This window comes from Biomphalaria glabrata, chromosome 17 (genome assembly GCF_947242115.1).
Source record: "Biomphalaria glabrata chromosome 17, xgBioGlab47.1, whole genome shotgun sequence".
NCBI lineage: Eukaryota > Metazoa > Mollusca > Gastropoda > Planorbidae > Biomphalaria > Biomphalaria glabrata.
In genome coordinates this window covers 24,183,988-24,202,273 of record NC_074727.1, presented here as the reverse complement: position 1 = coordinate 24,202,273, position 18,286 = coordinate 24,183,988, and the positions used below count along the sequence as shown (strand labels likewise).

Genomic DNA, 18,286 nt, shown 5'->3' with positions numbered 1-18,286 from the left:
GATAGCGCCAAGTGGTAGAGTTGAGTAGATCTCAGTGGGCAAGTGCAGTGCTGAATAGCGCTAAGCACAGATGCAGGTAAATAGATCGTTGATCCAATAAATAAATAGGCAGGTTAATAATCCGATAAATAGGCAGACACCTGAGGGAGACACCAGGTATTCCTCTAGGAGTGAGAATAAATGAAGCAGTCCAGACTCGATAGCTCAGCTCGAATGAGAAATGAAAGAGGGTCTGATTTCATTTGGGTCTTTTTTATATATGCCTGGAAAGTGCGGGCGGACACAGGAAATGCCCTAGGCTAAGATTTATCTTACACGTGGGTGGATTTGACTCGAGGTGGGAGCCGCACCTTGGAATATCACGCGGTGTGTTGACCAGGGTAATCTCTTAGATCAAAGAGAGATGTGAGAGAAGGGGGGGGGAGAAGGATTAGCTTGCATTCAAACCAAGGTGGTGTCAACCGTCCTTCAGACATCCGGCGGGCAAGACAAAAGAGATTGTGTGTTTACCTTTCCCCGATCAATGGCAGATAAATGAAAGGACGCGCCTTAGCTATCTCCAATGTGGTCAACTAAGTCTAGCCTGGAGCGGAAAAGGTGTGGCGGGTGGAGAATTCAGGGGTAGGATGGGGAAATAATTAAGATAAAATAAATAAATAAGGAAAAATAATAATTAATGCTGTGATAATTTAGAGTGACTCTGACAGCGAGTTTTTTACTTGTCACACCCCCCTGGTAAGGGGTTTTAAACTCAAAACCTCCCTGGTAAGGGGTTTTAAACTCAAAAACCCTTGACTGTGCTGGGGCAAGTGATGGTTTGATATTAAAATCTCACCTAAAATAAACAAAATCAAAGCAAAAAAATCAGTCACTAAATTCCGATCACCCCCCATGAGGGGGGATTTCATTTCGGGGGGGGGTTGAACCCCAAGACCCCCCCCCTGGCTACGCCAATGTGTGGATTCCATGACAGTTTTTCATTTATTATAATACCTATGTATTTTGCGTTTTTCGTCTGTGTTACTGGTTTGCAATGAATAAGATAAGTGGAATTAATTTGTTTTAGTTTTTTTGTTACTCTTAACAACTGGCATTTTTCTGGGTGGAAAGACATGCTCCAATTTGATTCCCATTTCTGTAATTCATCTAATTCTACTTGTAAAATATCTGTGTCTTGTGTTGTTTTTATTGTTCTATATATTATGCAATCGTCTGCAATAATCTGACTTTTGTTCCTGAAGTAATGCAATTTGGTAAATCATTTATGTAAATTAAAAATAGTAGTGGACCCAAGACTGTTCCTTTAGGTACACCTGAGTTTACTGTTATCGGTGTTGATTTAGAGCCATTTATTATTACAGTTTGTTCTCTCCCTATCAGAAAGTCTTTAATCCACTGATGCAGTGGACCATTAATGCCGATATATTTTAATTTTTTAAGCAAACTATGGTGGTGAACTTTGTCAAAAGCCTTAGAAAAATCTAGTAAGATAGCATCTATTTGTTCAATATTATCTAAACCTTTTGAAAAATCATCAATTAGTCCTATTAGTTGTGTTTTACATGATCTATATTTCCTAAAGACATGTTGGTATGGGGTGAGGACATTATGTTTGTCTAAGTGGTTTATGATGTTGCTACATATTATGTGTTCTAGGATTTTACATGTGATGCTGGTAAGTGATACTGGTCTGTAGTTTCCTGGGTCAGATTTTTCTCCTTTTTTAAATAGGGGGGTGACATTAGCTTCTTTCCAGTCCTTTGGTACTCTGCCCTGGTTAAGTGAAGCCTGAAAGAGTATTTTGAACACTGGGGGCTAGCTCATTGCTTAGTTCTTTGAGTAATCTAGCTGGAATACCATCAGGTCCAGACTCTTTATTTGGTTTGGTGTTGGCTAATAGTTTTTGAATTCCATTTTCTTGTACTACTAAATCTTCTATGTTGTCTACTTGGTTCAAATTCAGTAATATGTCTTTGTCTCCTGGGACTGAGAATGCTGATGCAAAGTATTTGTTTAGGATGTTTGCTTTAGTTTCATTATCATTATGTATTATGTTATGTTCATCTTTTAATGGCGCTATGCCTGTTGTTTCCATTTTCTTAGACTTAATGTATGACCATAGGTTTTTGTTGTTATCTTTAGATATTACATTGTTTATGTATTCACTCTGCAGCTGTCTGCTTACTTTTTGGGTTCAGTGTTTAATTTTTATATAATTTTGTAAACTCTTTCTGCCTTAGTTTCTTTAAATTTTCTATATAGGTTTTTCTTCTGTTTACAAAGCTTCTTTAGTTTTTTTTCCAAGAGGTCTTTTACTTTTCCAAAAAATAACTAACTTTGTCAATTACATCAAATGCTGCAGAGGTCATTTGAAGAAGTTGTTATAGAAACTAATCTTTATAATCGCTATTATGTATATATCTCAAGAAAAACAGTAATTGTGAACAATTTACTACGTCTGTGGATTCATCAATATGGATGCCAAATATTGGAAATGGATAAGATATCATATTTCCTGAATTACCTGATTGATAACATCAGCAAACATGTCAATTTTTTACCCCTGTGAACAGTGTTATTAGATAATGAAATTGTACTAAATTTAGTAAGGAGTTGGCTCCAATTATAACTCGAGCTATGTCTTTAGCAATATTAACTCTTGGTAATGGTGTGTGGTTTCATAGCTCTGGCAATTCTGAGAGAGATCAAATAAAATGGTTCAAGGGCTGCTATGTTTTAATTATGTTACTTGCCATCCGGGATTTCTTGACTTGATCAGCGTTCAAAACTATAATACTGAATGTCCTTATCGGCAAAGCTCGGAGCTTTGTTCGCCTCCTAGATATGGCAGCGAGAACTTCATTACAAATGACGCATTAGTCACCCCCACTTTTTATATTATTGATGCTTGACTTCGTTTCATACTTTGTGTGGTAATAATGAAATCTAAGTAATGTCCCATTAACATCACACTATAAATGTCTATGCAGACAACAATAGTACAAATAGGCTTGGGTTAGAACACGTTAAAAACGTAAAATAATTTTAAAAAACTTCTGATAAAAAATAGTCAAAGAAAAAATATTTTTCTGACATACTTAAGCGACTCCTTGCAAATGGTCATTCGACCCTCAAAGGGGTCACGACCCACAGGTTGAGAACCCCTGCACTAGATGGTTAGAGATGGTGACCAAGAAAGCCATGGACATCGAAATAGCATTGGCCTCAGCTCTGGAAGAAAATCGAAAGATGTCTGGTTCCTCTACCATCAAAGCGAATGCCATCTTAACCGTTTGATTGTCAAAAAGCTGAGCCTAAGGCTCTTCGAGATCTAGACATGTAAGCCTGCTTGAACAACCGTTCTGTCTGGAAGAAATCCAAGTCAATGCCTATGTAAAGCATTGCTATTTCCGATGTAGCTGGCACTCCGGACGCATGGACCGGGAACCTCCGCCATTTTCCTATGTTGTACCAAGCTAATCGTGCAGGACTCGTTAGTGTAACGGACCCTTGAGGAACGGCGCATGGTTTATCGACAGAGACGTGGAAGCTCTCTTTCATCTCCGCACCGTGCAATGGGAAAGCTCTCGCATTCCTTTAGACACTCCCACAGGAGTTTTGTTTTGCTATTTATTTAGCCTAATCTCTTCCTCAAATTATCGTTTTCACCTGAGTGCCACGTTGAGGCAGAATATCGTACCCGAGGACACCTTAACCTGTGATACATGTAGACGGCAATGTCTCCAATCAATAAGGTTCCACAGTCACACGAAACACGTGTTCTATAAGATGAAGCAGAGTCGTTCTACTACTGAAGGAGGCCAAAGGACGATGCCCTGTGAGGCTGCGTTGTCGTGAAAACCGGCCTGTTTAGTTTACTGTACTTATTTTTATACATTTGTTTGATTTAGCTCTAATGAAGTGGGCCTGGTGGCCGAGTGGTATAGCGCTTGGATTCTGATCCTAGGTGGTATAAACATTTTTCTTATGATTGTTTTTAGGAAGTCTCAAGTTCCACCCAACTTTAATTAATACCAGACTTACATTGGGATTAGTAAAGGTGGCAGTTCATTGTGCTGGACACATGACACTCTCGCTAACCTCTGGTCATAGAAGCAGGTCAATTTTAAATCATCTGCTCCCATAAATGGTAAGATCTAAAGGGGGTGTCCTTACTATTGAACTCGTGAAGAAGACTAACTGCTTAATTTATCATTTAAAAAAATAGATGTTTGCATAAGTGCCAGACAAACAACACAAACACAATGAACGCTTTTTCCTACAGGCACCACTAAAAAGTAAAAATTAACAACATACACTCGACACAGAAAGAGAATAAAATACTACTTCTAATTAAATCTATGGGTTTCTAATTTTTAGGGTAAAATATTTTAAGAAGTTGCACAGATATGTTACTTTTTTATTTCGTTCAAAGGTTTTTTATTTTTTTCCTATCGATCACGTTTTAAAAGTTAGTCACCAAAACAAAAGTTGAATAGGTTTCCAAAAAGTCATATCATAGGCATGAACCGAGGTCAGGTTCACCCGTCACGTTCCACTTGGTACAGACAACCATTCATTGACAGCCAGTACTGGTATAGTTTCAAGACGGTTACGTCACGGTCTCGTGATGGCTCAGGAATCACGATTTTCGTGACGTCTACCCCGGTGCCGGTCTATTAAAGCGTTTGAACCTGGTGCTGTCTGCACACCAACTCTGCTCACGTCTGCTTAATACCCAGCGTTCCTTATGTAAGTGAATTTATTTCAGATTTAATTTTTTTTTCGATCCCATGCTGGTAAAATGCTTTTGAAATTTCAAAATGGAAATTTTCTTAAACATAATTTACAACTCTGTGTTATTAAAATAATTATGTATCGTTACAAAGCTTATTTCAACTCACTCTGTGCCTCTGTCAGTCTGTTTGATATAGATTTTGAACATGTTATTTCACCCACACCCATTCTCTGATCAAGTACAAACTTTATATAATTATTTATTGTATCTGAAAAAAATACATCAATCTATTTTTTTTAAATTAACTATTTAGTCATTTGATTAGTGGTAATTCATTAATTTAGTTTCCTATTGATTAGGGGAAATAAATCTGATTTCTATGATATATATATAGCACTATATGTAAAGTTGTTTCCCTAATGAAAGCTATTTTTTTAAAGTAATTTTATATTTTGCTCGTTTTAAAGTTACTTTTGTAAAACATGCATGAGTATTAAGAAAAAATATAATATATGACCTTATTGCGACTTTCGTGTACAGTTATTATATCCAGAAGTCAATAGTGGATTCACAACTAAAAAGTTAGTTACAATTATCTGCCCTTCAATTAACTTTAATTTTAAGAACCCAGTTTATATTTTTAAAGCAATAACAGTCAGTAAGAGACAATAAGAAGAGAAAGCGATATGAAGAGATGTGGTGTTGATATAATGGGACCTAATAAAAACGTAAGAAATTGCAAAAGAAGAAGACATTTTGAAATAGGCAGACTAACCAATGTCAAGTAAGCCAGAAATTAAAAGATACCTGATGCCAACTAAATAGACTAACCAATGTCAAGTAAGCCAGAAATTAAAAGAACCCTGTTTCCAACTAAATAGACAGACTAACCAATGTCAAGTAAGCCAGAAATTAAAAGATACCTGTTGCCAACTAAATAGGCAGACTAACCAATGTCAAGGAAGCCAGAAATTAAAAGATACCTGTTGCCAACTAAATAGACAGACTAACCAATGTCAAGGAAGCCAGAAATTAAAAGATACCTGTTTCCAACTAAATAGACAGACTAACCAATGTCAAGGAAGCCAGAAATTAAAAGATCCCTGTTGCCAGCTTAATAATGAAAAATAAGCAAGAAGTGAAAGAGTTTAGAATGTTGGATTCTACAGTCCTGAAAGGTTGACGACAATTAGTCAATGGTTTATTCCAAATACTTCTCTTATGTACACTTCCGTGCTCTCTACACCGGATACACCAAAGCTTGTCCCGTACAGTCGCGTCCATTATTTCAGACTTCAATGATTTACATTGAACAATAGCATACTGGTGTAACTGTAATGTCTTGAGATATTTTCAGTCAATGATTCTAACAAGCGACAAACGAAGCCTTCTTGTTTTGAATTTTGGAAGAAGGCAGAGAGTCTCACTACCCCACCGCACCTACCCCTTAGTCTGTTGGACCGTTGAGAGAGCAAGAGAGAGAGGGAGAGAGAAAGAGAGAGAGAGAGAGAGAGAGATACTAGTATCTGCCTTCAAGGAAGCTCGAATTCAAGTCAATAACTTTTTTATTGCTTTTGAAAAACAAACATGGGAACCTCCCATGTAGCCCCTCCTCCTCCCAACTGGCCCACACAAGTGATTGAACCAAAGCGCACTGAGCATGCTAAATGCATAAAATTGCGCAAAACAAAAACAATTGGTAAAAATAGTTCAAATCGCACCAACTTATTATTGTTATTTCAGATATATCACAAATTAATTACACGATTCAGCCCAAAAAAATTGATACAATTACGCTTATTGTTAGCTTTGTTTTTTGAAAAAGTATATTTTTTTGATTTTCCACTAGATTTTCAACAATGATTCCTAAAGTCCTTTGCCTTGTTGCTCTTGTGACACTAGCTGTTATCTATAGCACTGAAGCTGCTGTAAGTTATTGTTGCATGTAAAAATATGAAATGATTACAACTAGATAGAAATAAAAGCATTTCCAAGGAAGAAAAATAACATTCTTAATCACATATTTTTGTTCACATAAATCAAATAAAGAATTGTTTAACATTCCACGAATTTACTAAAAAAGATGTCTGATTTTTTTTTTGTAATGAATGATGCAAATTCAACATTAAATTATAATCAAGATTTATTTAAGTAACATATTTTATGTTAATCTTCTTCCTACTTTTTTGTTGTTGTTGAACAGCCTGGACCTCAAAAAGAACCTGGTCGAGTAAGTACAACTTTAATGGAAATTAAAAACTACGAGCCGACCAGCGGCGTATCATACGCCGCTATTTAGTGACGGGTGAACACTTTATGAAAGACATAGTTGTCCAAATGGGATGGGGGGGGGGGTTGGGCGGCGTAGAGAATTATATATACCGAGAAGATTACTTGTTCTCTCCCCCCCCCCCTCTTTCTTTCTGAGCCGCGCTCTCTGACGCCGCGAAAGTTACGTGGGATAACTCTAGTCCGACTTGCAAAAATAAAAGAGTTATCTTTTTGACTTTTTCATCCAGGGTTAGAGTGTCCCGCATGGTTGGGCGACGTAGAGAATTATATCTACAGATTTGCATGACTAAGTCTGAAGAGAACAATGTTATGTGTGTGCGTGTGTTTGGATACAACTTTGAACCTCCCTTTCATTAAGTTTAAGAGAACTCAATGAGCCGTGTCTCACAATGACAGATAAATCTTACAATATTGAGATATATTGCTGCAAATATGGAGTTATTCCCATTAGTTAAGCTTGGTTGAATAGACAGTGATTTGATGTAACGTTTGTAAAAATGTTAACAAAAAACTAAGTGTTCAAATCTCTTTAATCAGACGAGGCGATAATTCTCAATCTTAATGTAATATATTAATAACGTTTTAATTATGTAACTGCTAAAACAATTCCTAAATAATTCCTTTTTCCTTTTTTTAAACAGGGACCACCTTCATCTGTAAGTAGACTTTGTAATTTAAACTTAGTATATACATTTAAAGAAATAAAAATATAATTAATTATTTTTTAAAATTATAATCATAATATTATTAACGATTCATCAGTTTCGATGTAGTTAGTTTTAAAAACATTTTGAAAAAAATTGTTTCTCCAACAGGGCGAACCCCCAACTGTAAGTTGAATATTTCTTGTATTGTTCTTAAGAATTATGAACTTAATATTGTCTAGTACCAACCATAATATCCCGATGTGAATCTCGGGTTCGAGAGAAAATTTTCAGTTAGTAATAGTAACGCTGACAGTTATTAAGTCATTAAAATTTGGTGTACTGCAGAATGAAAAATTTAAACATATAAGAAATTAAGTAACAACAATATATCGAGAAATAATGAATTTATAGCTTACTCAATAGCTTAGAAATACAATAGGTATAGCTATCAAAACACTCAGAGGGCCAAAAAAGATAAGAAAACAATTCTTTTTCCATATGCTAGGACAGATTTGTATAAGCAGTTTTTAATTCCAGTTATTGTCAATATGGCCAATAGGAAAAGAACAATTTATAGCATTAATTAACACGAATGTAAATGTACTAGACAATAGATTTTAACTTTGTATTTTTCTTATCAAATTTTCATGATTTAAATTTGAGTCTGGATGTTACTAAATATCTTTAATACAGTGTGCCTAATATATATGTCACTAAATATCTCAAATACAGTGTGCCTAATATATATGTCACTAAATATCTCAAATACAGTGTGCCTAATATATATGTCACTAAATATCTCAAATACAGTGTGCCTAATATATATGTCACTAAATATCTCAAATACAGTGTGCCTAATATATATGTCACTAAATATCTCAAATACAGTGTGCCTAATATATATGTCACTAAATATCTCAAATACAGTGTGCCTAATATATATGTCACTAAATATCTCAAATACAGTGTGCCTAATATATATGTCACTAAATATCTCAAATACAGTGTGCCTAATATATATGTCACTAAATATCTCAAATACAGTGTGCCTAATATATATGTCACTAAATATCTCAAATACAGTGTGCCTAATATATATGTCACTAAATATCTCAAATACAGTGTGCCTAATATATATGTCACTAAATATCTCAAATACAGTGTGCCTAATATTTGTTTAACACTCTCGTAACCTGTTGTCCACATGAACTAGATAACTTATAGAACTAATCTTCACCTACCATTTTAATTAATTTTTAACATCTATTAAGATCAATAAACTGAAGAGATCAATTATTTTTTCATGTATTTATAAATAGAAACTTGTTCAAACTATTTGTTAACATTTGTTTTACTTTTGTCTTTGTTGTCCTACAGGGTTCTCACAGTGTAAGTTGTGCTACTGTTTTGTCCTACCCTAACATATTTTCTTTCTAGTTTACTGTAGCCTTGACGTCACTTGTGAATGACTCTTTAAACACAGGTTTCAGTTTTCTTGATATAGTTTTTTACCGTTTCTGGGTTGGGTGTTTTCCCGATCTCTAAACAGAGTGAACATTTCCAGAAGAAAGACATAGGTCGGTGAACAGGGAAAACATTTTAAAACATTTTATAAACAAACAAAAGGGGCTTCCGATATACTATAGGGTGTAGCTGACGCACCAGGAACAATCGCACCCTCAACTTGCTCCTTCCCAATCAATCAGCTAGTTCGATCATGCTAGAGTTTTGTCCACCCCAAAATAGTATTCCACATTCTAGAGATCTGGATCTGCTCTTGCTTTAGACAGGGCCGCCTTAGGGAATGAAAGGCTCTAGACAAAGTGAATTTGGTGGCTTCCAAAGGAAATATAAAATCGATGCAAACCGAAAATATAAAATTAAAACTGAAAAACAAAATGACGCAATTTATTTAAAAAACCTGCATGTATCTTCTAAAGTTTATAGCTAGACCAGTAGACACTGGGAGATTTGACATTTACATTTTTTAAAAGGTATAGTTGTAAATGTGGAGTTATTTCCCTTAGATAAGGACGTGAAACATTTATTTGACTTCGGAAGAAAGAAGGACCCTCAATAATATACTCCTTCTCCAATTTATTATATATATATAGAGAGAGAGAGACAGACAGACAGACAGACAGACATTAAAATTGTAGGTAATTTAAATGTAATTCCTTATGTGTCAAATTAATTGTTTTGTTGTATTTTCAAACAGGACAAACCACGCCCTGATGGTTCTGTAAGTCTTTTTTTCTTCCTTGTTTAAATTTAAAAAATGGATCGTTACCCATCTCCCTCTCTCCCACGCAAATCTTTCTCTCTCTCTCTCCCTCCCTCTCCTTCTCTCACACTCCCTCTCCTTATCTCCCTCCCTTGCTTCCTCTCCCTCCCTCTCCTTCTCTCACACTCCCTCTCCTTATCTCCATCCCTTCCTCTCCCTCCCTCTCCCTCCCTCCATCTCCTTCTCTCTGTCTCCCTCCCTCTCCTTCTCTCCCTCCCTCCATCTCCTTCTCTCTCTCTCCCTCCCTCTTCTTCTCTTTCCCTCTCTTTCTCTTTCTCCCACCCTCTTCTTCTCTCTCTCTCCCTCCCTCTCCTTCTCTCTCTCCTCCCTCTCCTTCTCTCTCTTTCTCCCTCCCTCTCCTTCTCTCTCTCCCTCTCCTTCTCTCTCTCTCCCTCCCTCTTCTTCTCTTTCCCTCTCTTTCTCTTTCTCCCACCCTCTTCTTCTCTCTCTCCCTCCCTCTCCTTCTCTCTCTCCTCCCTCTCCTTCTCTCTCTTTCTCCCTCCCTCTCCTTCTCTCTCTCTCCCTCTCCTTCTCTCTCTTTCCCTCCCTATCCTTCTCTCTCTCCCTCCCTTTCCTTCTCTCTCTCCCTCTCCTTCTCTCTCTTTCCCTCTTCTTCTCTTTCCCTCTCTTTCTCTTTCTCCCACCCTCCTCTCTCTCTCCCTCCCTCTCTTTCTCTCTCTCCTCCCTCTCCTTCTCTCTCTCCTCCCTCTCCTTCTCTCTCTTTCTCCCTCCCTCTCCTTCTCTCTTTCCCTCTCCTTCTCTCTCTTTCCCTCCCTCTCCTTCTCTCTCTCCCTCCCTTCCTTCTCTCTCTCACTCTCCTTCTCTCTCTTTCCCTCCCTCTCCTTCTCTCTCCCTCCCTCTCCTTCTCTCTCTTTCTCCCTCCCTCTCCTTCTCTCTTTCTTTCTCCCTCTTCTTCTCTCTTTCCCTCCCTCTCCTTCTCTCTCTCCCTCCCTCTCCTTCTCTCTATTTACCTCCCTTTCCTTCTCTCTCTCCCTCCCTTTCCTTCTCTCTCTCCCTCTCCTTCTCTCTCTTTCCCTCTTCTTCTCTTTCCCTCTCTTTCTCTTTCTCCCACCCTCTTCTTCTCTCTCTCCCTCCCTCTCCTTCTCTCTCTCCTCCCTCTCCTTCTCTCTCTTTCCATCCCTCTCCTTCTCTCTCCCTCCCTCTCCCTCTCCTTCTCTCTTTCTTTCTCCCTCTTCTTCTCTCTTTCCCTCCCTCTCCTTCTCTCTCTTTCTCCCTCCCTCTCCTTCTCTCTCTCCCTCTCCTTCTCTCTCTTTCCCTCCCTCTCCTTCTCTCTCTCCCTCCCTTTCCTTCTCTCTCCCTCTCCTTCTCTCTCTTTCCCTCTTCTTCTCTTTCCCTCTCTTTCTCTTTCTCCCACCCTCTTCTTCTCTCTCTCTCCCTCCCTCTCTTTCTCTCTCTCCTCCCTCTCCTTCTCTCTCTCCTCCCTCTCCTTCTCTCTCTTTCTCCCTCCCTCTCCTTCTCTCTTTACCTCTCCTTCTCTCTCTTTCCCTCCCTCTCCTTCTCTCTCCCTCCCTCTCCTTCTCTCTCCCTCCCTCTCCTTCTCTCTCCCTCCCTCTCCTTCTCTCTCTCTTTTTGTCTCTCCCTCCCTCTCCTTCTCTCTCTCCCTCCCTCTCCTTTTCTCTCCCTCCCTCTCCTTCTCTCTCTCCCTCTCCTTCTCTCTCCCTCTCCTTCTCTCTCTCCCTCCCTCTCCTTCTCTCTTTCCCTCCCTTTCCTTCTCTCTCTCCCTCTCGTTCTCTCTCTTTCCCTCCCTCTCCTTCTCTCTCTCCCTCCCTCTCCTTCTCTCTCTTTCTCCCTCCCTCTCCTTCTCTCTTTCTTTCTCCCTCTTCTTCTCTCTTTCCCTCCCTCTCCTTCTCTCTCCCTCCCTCTCCTTCTATCTCTCGCTCCATCTCTTTCTCTCTCCCACACTCTCTTCTCTCTCTCCCTCCTTCTCCCCTCCCTCTCCTTCTCTCTCCCTCCCTCTCCTTCTCTCTCCCTCCCTCTCCTTCTCTCTCCCTCCCTCTCCTTCTCTCTCTCTTTTTGTCTCTCCCTCCCTCTCCTTCTCTCTCTCCCTCCCTCTCCTTTTCTCTCTCTCCCTCTCCTTCTCTCTCCCTCTCCTTCTCTCTCCCTCTCCTTCTCTCTCTCCCTCCCTCTCCTTCTTTCTATTTACCTCCCTCTCCTTCTCTCTCTGTCCCTTTCCTTTTCTCTCGCCCTCTCCTTCTCTCTCTTTCCCTCTTCTTCTCTTTCCGTCTCTTTCTCTTTCTCCCACCCTCTTCTTCTCTCTCTCCCTCCCTCTCCTTCTCTTTCTCCCACCCTCTTCTTCTCTCTCTCTCTCCTCCCTCTCCTTCTCTCTCTTTCTCCCTCCCTCTCCTTCTCTCTCTCCCTCTCCTTCTCTCTCTTTCCCTCCCTCTCCTTCTCTCTCTCCCTCCCTTTCCTTCTCTCTCTCCCTCTTCTTCTCTCTCTCTCCCTCCCTCTCCTTCTCTCTCTCCTCCCTCTCCTTCTCTCTCTTTCTCCCTCCCTCTCCTTCTCTCTCTCCCTCTCCTTCTCTCTCTTTCCCTCCCTCTCCTTCTCTCTCTCCCTCCCTTTCCTTCTCTCTCTCCCTCTCGTTCTCTCTCTTTCCCTCCCTCTCCTTCTCTCTCTTTCTCCCTCCCTCTCCTTCTCTCTTTCTTTCTCCCTCTTCTTCTCTCTTTCCCTCCCTCTCCTTCTTTCTCCCTCCCTCTCCTTCTTTCTCTCGCTCCATCTCTTTCTCTCTCCCACACTCTCTTCTCTCTCTCCCTCCTTCTCCCCTCCCTCTCCTTCTCTCTCCCTCCCTCTCCTTCTCTCTCCCTCCCTCTCCTTCTCTCTCCCTCCCTCTCCTTCTCTCTCTCTTTTTGTCTCTCCCTCCCTCTCCTTCTCTCTCTCCCTCCCTCTCCTTTTCTCTCCCTCCCTCTCCTTCTCTCTCTCCCTCTCCTTCTCTCTCCCTCTCCTTCTCTCTCTCCCTCCCTCTCCTTCTCTCTTTCCCTCCCTTTCCTTCTCTCTCTCCCTCTCGTTCTCTCTCTTTCCCTCCCTCTCCTTCTCTCTCTCCCTCCCTCTCCTTCTCTCTCTTTCTCCCTCCCTCTCCTTCTCTCTTTCTTTCTCCCTCTTCTTCTCTCTTTCCCTCCCTCTCCTTCTCTCTCCCTCCCTCTCCTTCTATCTCTCGCTCCATCTCTTTCTCTCTCCCACACTCTCTTCTCTCTCTCCCTCCTTCTCCCCTCCCTCTCCTTCTCTCTCCCTCCCTCTCCTTCTCTCTCCCTCCCTCTCCTTCTCTCTCCCTCCCTCTCCTTCTCTCTCTCTTTTTGTCTCTCCCTCCCTCTCCTTCTCTCTCTCCCTCCCTCTCCTTTTCTCTCTCTCCCTCTCCTTCTCTCTCCCTCTCCTTCTCTCTCCCTCTCCTTCTCTCTCTCCCTCCCTCTCCGTCTTTCTCCCTACCTCTCCTTCTCTCTCTTCCTCCCTCTCCTTCTCTCTCCCTCCCTCTCCTTTTCTCTCTCCCTCCCTCTCCGTCTTTCTCCCTACCTCTCCTTCTCTATCTCCCTCTCCTTTTCTCTCTCCCTCCCTCTCCTTCTCTCTCCCTCCCTCTCCTTTTCTCTCTCCCACCCTCTTCTTCTCTCTCCCTACCTCTCATTCTCTCTCTCCCTCCCTCTCCTTCTCTCTCTCCCTCCCTCCCTCTCCTTTTCTCTCTCCCTCCCTCCCCTTCTCTCTTTTCCTCCCTCTCCCTCCCCTTCTCTCTCTCTCCCTCCCTCTCCTTTTCTCTCCCTCCCTCTCCCTCCCTCTCACTGATAACCTTACACAAACGTCTACATGTATACCTCCTTCTTCTCTCTCTCCCTCTCCTTCTCTCTCTTTCTCTCTCCCTCTCCTTCTTCCCCTTTCTCTTTCTCTTCTTCTCACAGATAACGTTACACAAACGTCTAGATGTAATATTAATAATAATAAGGCCTATGTTCGAGTTTGAAGATTAATGAGAGGTGCAGTTATTCCCGTGGCTACGCAGCCCCAGCTGTGACCTACATAACCATTGTCCGACAGTGACTGTTTTAGATTTTCTTTTTGCCGTCTGCGTCTATCCTCGGCAGTGGATTTTCTTTTGGTCTCGAATGTGTATCCTGCGGCATGAGTGACTTCCAGCTGTCTCGTTCTGAAGCCTTCTGCAACCAGGTGCTCTCTTCTATGTTAGTTAAAGCACCTGGGACACCTTTCAGCTCACTGCTTTAGGCACACACACATGCACAACACTATTCAGTGGACATAGATACATGCGTAACAAAAATAATTAAAATTTGGAGAAAAATATTTTAAGATTGAACCATTTATTAAATCTATATAATTATATATATTGTTATAATAAAAGAAACAATATCAGAACCATATTGACAGTACTAAATTGCTCTGCAACACATCTTTCAATATAGAGTCGAGTAAAGGGAATTAATCCTCACACATCTTTCTTAATATTTCCAATTAAATATCAGTTATTTCTCTTGTGTTAAATTTTTAAAAGAAGGTTTGAACATAGTGTAATGAATATATTTTTTCATTCTTTGTAGGCCCCTCCACCACAAGCTGGTCAACTAAGAGTAAATACTTTTAAAAATGTATCTATGTATCTCAAGATGTTTCTATTGTTGAAACTGCAATTGTTCTGGGTACTACAATTAACAAAAGCCAGAAATATTTGTAGCAAATGTTTGTACAGGCATTGTATATGCCACGCAAGGGGAAATAATTAGGCGGACACGGCGGCTGAGTAGCTAAGCGCATATTCTATATAATAATACAGGGATGTCTAGACTGCACTGACTGGAATTTGTTTAAAGAGACCACTTCAAATCTGGAAGAATGGGTCGACGCAGTGACAAATTACATCAAATTCTGTGAAAACATGTGTGTGAGTACTAAGAGCATCAAGATATACCCCAACAATAAACCATGGGTCACTGCAAAAATAAAACGGGAAATAATCAAAAAAAAAAAAAAAAGCATATATGACTGGCGATGGACAGACAAGGAAAATAGCTCAAAGAAATCTCAACGTCGTTCTTGAGGAAGGGAGAAGAAACTACCGCACCAAGCTGGAAGACTCAATTAAGACAAGTGACATGAGACAGGCGTGGGGTATCATGAACAAAATGTCAGGAGCATAAGTCAAAATTAAAAATAATCTTGCTACAAGAGACGAAAAAACATTAGCCAACGAGTTAAATGATTTCTATTGTCGCTTCGACACGAAAGATTTTAATTATCTAAGACTCAAAGCCCTTGATGATGTCAATGTTAACAACTGTTTAGAATTAGCGATTACTAAAGAGCAAGTTTGTAACATTTTCAAAAACGTCAACCCAATGAAAGCTGGTGGGCCTGATGGCATAAAAGGGCGAATCTTAAAAGAATGTGCTAAACAACTAGCTGAACCTTTCCAAGATATTTATCCTACTTCATTACTAAACCATGAGATACCACCTGTGTGGAAGTCGTTCATAATTGTACCTGTGCCAAAGGTTTCCAAACCAAAAGAAATGAATGACTATAGACCTGTTTCACTTACTTCCATTGTGTCTAAATGCTTAGAAAAATTGGTTAAAATGTTTCTTCTGAATGATCTTTGTAATAAGTTAGACCCTTTACAATTTGCTTACCAAAAGGGTAAAGGTGTAGACGATGCCATCCTAAATATTTTAAATTGTGTCTACAAACATCTGGACTTACCGAACACTTATGTAAGATTGTTCTTTATTGATTTCTCATCAGCTTTTAACACTATACAACTTCATTTACTCATTGAAAAGATGAAAGCGTTGAAGATTAGTCCATACATAATACTATGGGCTAATGAATTTTTGACCCAGAGATCTCAGAGGGTTAGGGTAAACAATGTTATATCAAATGCACACATAGTTAACACAGGGGCGCCCCAGGGGGCTGTGACATCGCCATTGTGGTTCATTTTGTACACCAATGATTTTCAATCCGATAGTTCTTGTTGCTCCTTCACAAAATTCGCTGATGATGCGGCTCTTCTTGCCCTGCTCTCAGAGAGCTCAGACGTAATTGAGTATTTCAAAGAATTAGAACACATTGAAGAATACTGTAAAGATAATTTTTTTATTATTAAATGTAAAAAAAAAAAAAATGATAATCTATTTTCGTAGGGAAAAGAAGGAAAATGATATTATTTCTGTAGCTGGAGAGACTATTGAAATTGTGCAAACCTTTAAATACCTTGGTACTATCCTAGACAATAAACTAAATTCTACTGCAAATACTGATTACATCAGCAAAAAGGGCAGCAAAGATTACGATTACTAAGAAAACTGTCCTCGTTTAATGTTAGTAAAAAGGCCTTGGCTAAGTTTTATCACGCTCATATCTGCAATATTTTAAGTTACAATATCTCTGCCTGGTATGTCAATCTAAGCATTAAAAATAAAAATAAACTTTATAGAATCCTAAATGCTGCTGGTAAAATCATTGGCAAAAAATAAACCTCATTTGGGCAGTTGTTTGATACAAACATCTATAAAAAAGCTAACAAGATCCTCGAAATAAAGAATCACCCTTTGTGTCAGGATTTTGTGATTTTACCATCACAAAAGAGATACAAGACACCGATAGCAAAGACAAACAGACACAAACACTCTTTTGTTCCCCTGGCAATCAAATCATTAAATAAGAACAATCTGATATAAACTTTGTCACATGTAAATTATGAGTGAGTCTGGTGTGAATGTATACTTTGGTTTCTTATAGTTATAATGTTTTTTTGTTTGGTGTAATGCACAAATTGTAAGACAAATTTCCGTACGGACAATAAAGATTATTTTTATTATTATTAATATTAAACCGTTAATTGAATTGCCAACCTACAATTCTGAATATAAATCTCAAAAACTCTTTGTAACCTCTGTCTTTTTACGTCTAAAGGATCAAGGTCAAGGTCAAGACCCACCAAGACAAGGTAAACCACCAAGGGTATGTACCTTTTTTAAATCCATCTGACTGCCTAACTGCCTATATATGCCTCACAATGGGCACTATTCAATTGGTGAGTCAGGCATATCCATATCTTTGTCTTAAGAAACAAAGCTCATTCATATCCCTAATACACAGGGATAAATATTAACGTAACGAACAATTACTTGTAATAAACGATGCTTGAAGTTATAACGTATTCATAACTATGTTTGCTGAAGTATATAAGAAGTATATAAATAGATAAAATAGTGTCACAGTCTCGAAAGTACTGATTAAAAATGATTCACATCACGTGCCTCAGCTCAAGGAAAAAAAAAATAAAAAATTGTCACCTTTCAGTACGTAATATTTTACCATAGCATTAGAGCCGAAATTAACTTAAATGTTTCAGTCTATCTATCTATCAATCTATCTATCTATCTATCTATCTATCTATCTATCTATCTATCTATCTATCTATTTATCTATCTATCTATCTATCTATCTATCTATCTATCTGCCTGTCTGTCTGTCTGATTGACCGTCTGTCTGTTGGTTATCTTTTCTATTTGTAACATCTATCAAAATCATTTTATGTTGTTGTTTTTTTTCCTTCAGAGAAACTAATCGAATGGGACAAAAAGAATTCGACAATTTAAAAGGTAAAAACATTTCAGAAATTTTATAAAAGAGTTTACTGTTCACTCCAATACCAACAACAATTCCTACACAATGAGACTGACTGACACTCGAACATCTCATAGTAATTCAAAACAGGTATTATTAAAGAATGTAGGTCTTATAGTTTCGTATTAATGAATTTTTTTTTCCTTTGCAGAAAACTTTCCGATTGAAACATATCAATTTTGAATAGAAATCTGCACAATTCCAATTATGAGACCAGAAAACAATTTTGAGAATGAGCTTTTTATTTAATGTTTTCAATGTTCTTTAAGACAGTTTCGAAATATACTTATTATTATTAATAAACTCTGAGTTTGATATAATAACAAACGATGTGTCAAGTTTATTTTAATGTTTGTTTTCTTAAATCAGAAAGGGCGTTATGAATATGATGTGCCCAAGGCCGACTTTCTGGGCGGGGACTCATGAGTTCGGTTTCTCTGAGATTTTTTCCCTTGACAGTATTTGTTCCCTCCAGTGGGCTAAGAATTGGAATTTCCTTAAGAGCAAGCTATGACAACAGTCGACCCAATGATCAGTGTCCCAGACTTTCTTTATTTTAATTACATCTATGTTTGGGATAGGAATACTATAGAGAAGCTTTATTTTTAAATTAATCTGCATATTGAGGTTTATTAAAGGGTCTTTGGGTATTGACTACAGTGGCACGAATAGTCATTTAGA

General features: G+C 38.9%; 1 protein-coding gene across 1 annotated transcript; it reads left to right on the top strand.

Moving 5' to 3' along the window:
* The first annotated feature begins 4,600 nt into the window (after positions 1-4,600).
* On the top strand, positions 4,601-17,932 carry LOC106053470 (proline-rich protein HaeIII subfamily 1-like). The gene is made up of 10 exons (XM_056015093.1): positions 4,601-4,752; positions 6,588-6,666; positions 6,942-6,968; positions 7,672-7,686; positions 7,846-7,860; positions 9,896-9,919; positions 14,515-14,544; positions 16,889-16,936; positions 17,537-17,580; positions 17,757-17,932. The coding sequence occupies exons 2-9, from the start codon at positions 6,598-6,600 to the stop codon at positions 17,543-17,545; spliced, it is 237 nt and encodes a 78-aa protein (XP_055871068.1). The 5' UTR covers positions 4,601-4,752; positions 6,588-6,597; the 3' UTR covers positions 17,546-17,580; positions 17,757-17,932.
* The last annotated feature ends 354 nt before the right edge of the window (positions 17,933-18,286 follow it).

Bases quoted from the DNA above. Each gene is read 5' to 3' on its own strand.
- LOC106053470 (XM_056015093.1), top strand. From the start codon at position 6,598: ATGATTCCTAAAGTCCTTTGCCTTGTTGCTCTTGTGACACTAGCTGTT. The intron at 6,667-6,941 runs GTAAGTTATTGT...GTTGTTGAACAG, and splicing joins TCTATAGCACTGAAGCTGCT to CCTGGACCTCAAAAAGAACC. The intron at 9,920-14,514 runs GTAAGTCTTTTT...CATTCTTTGTAG, and splicing joins AACCACGCCCTGATGGTTCT to GCCCCTCCACCACAAGCTGG.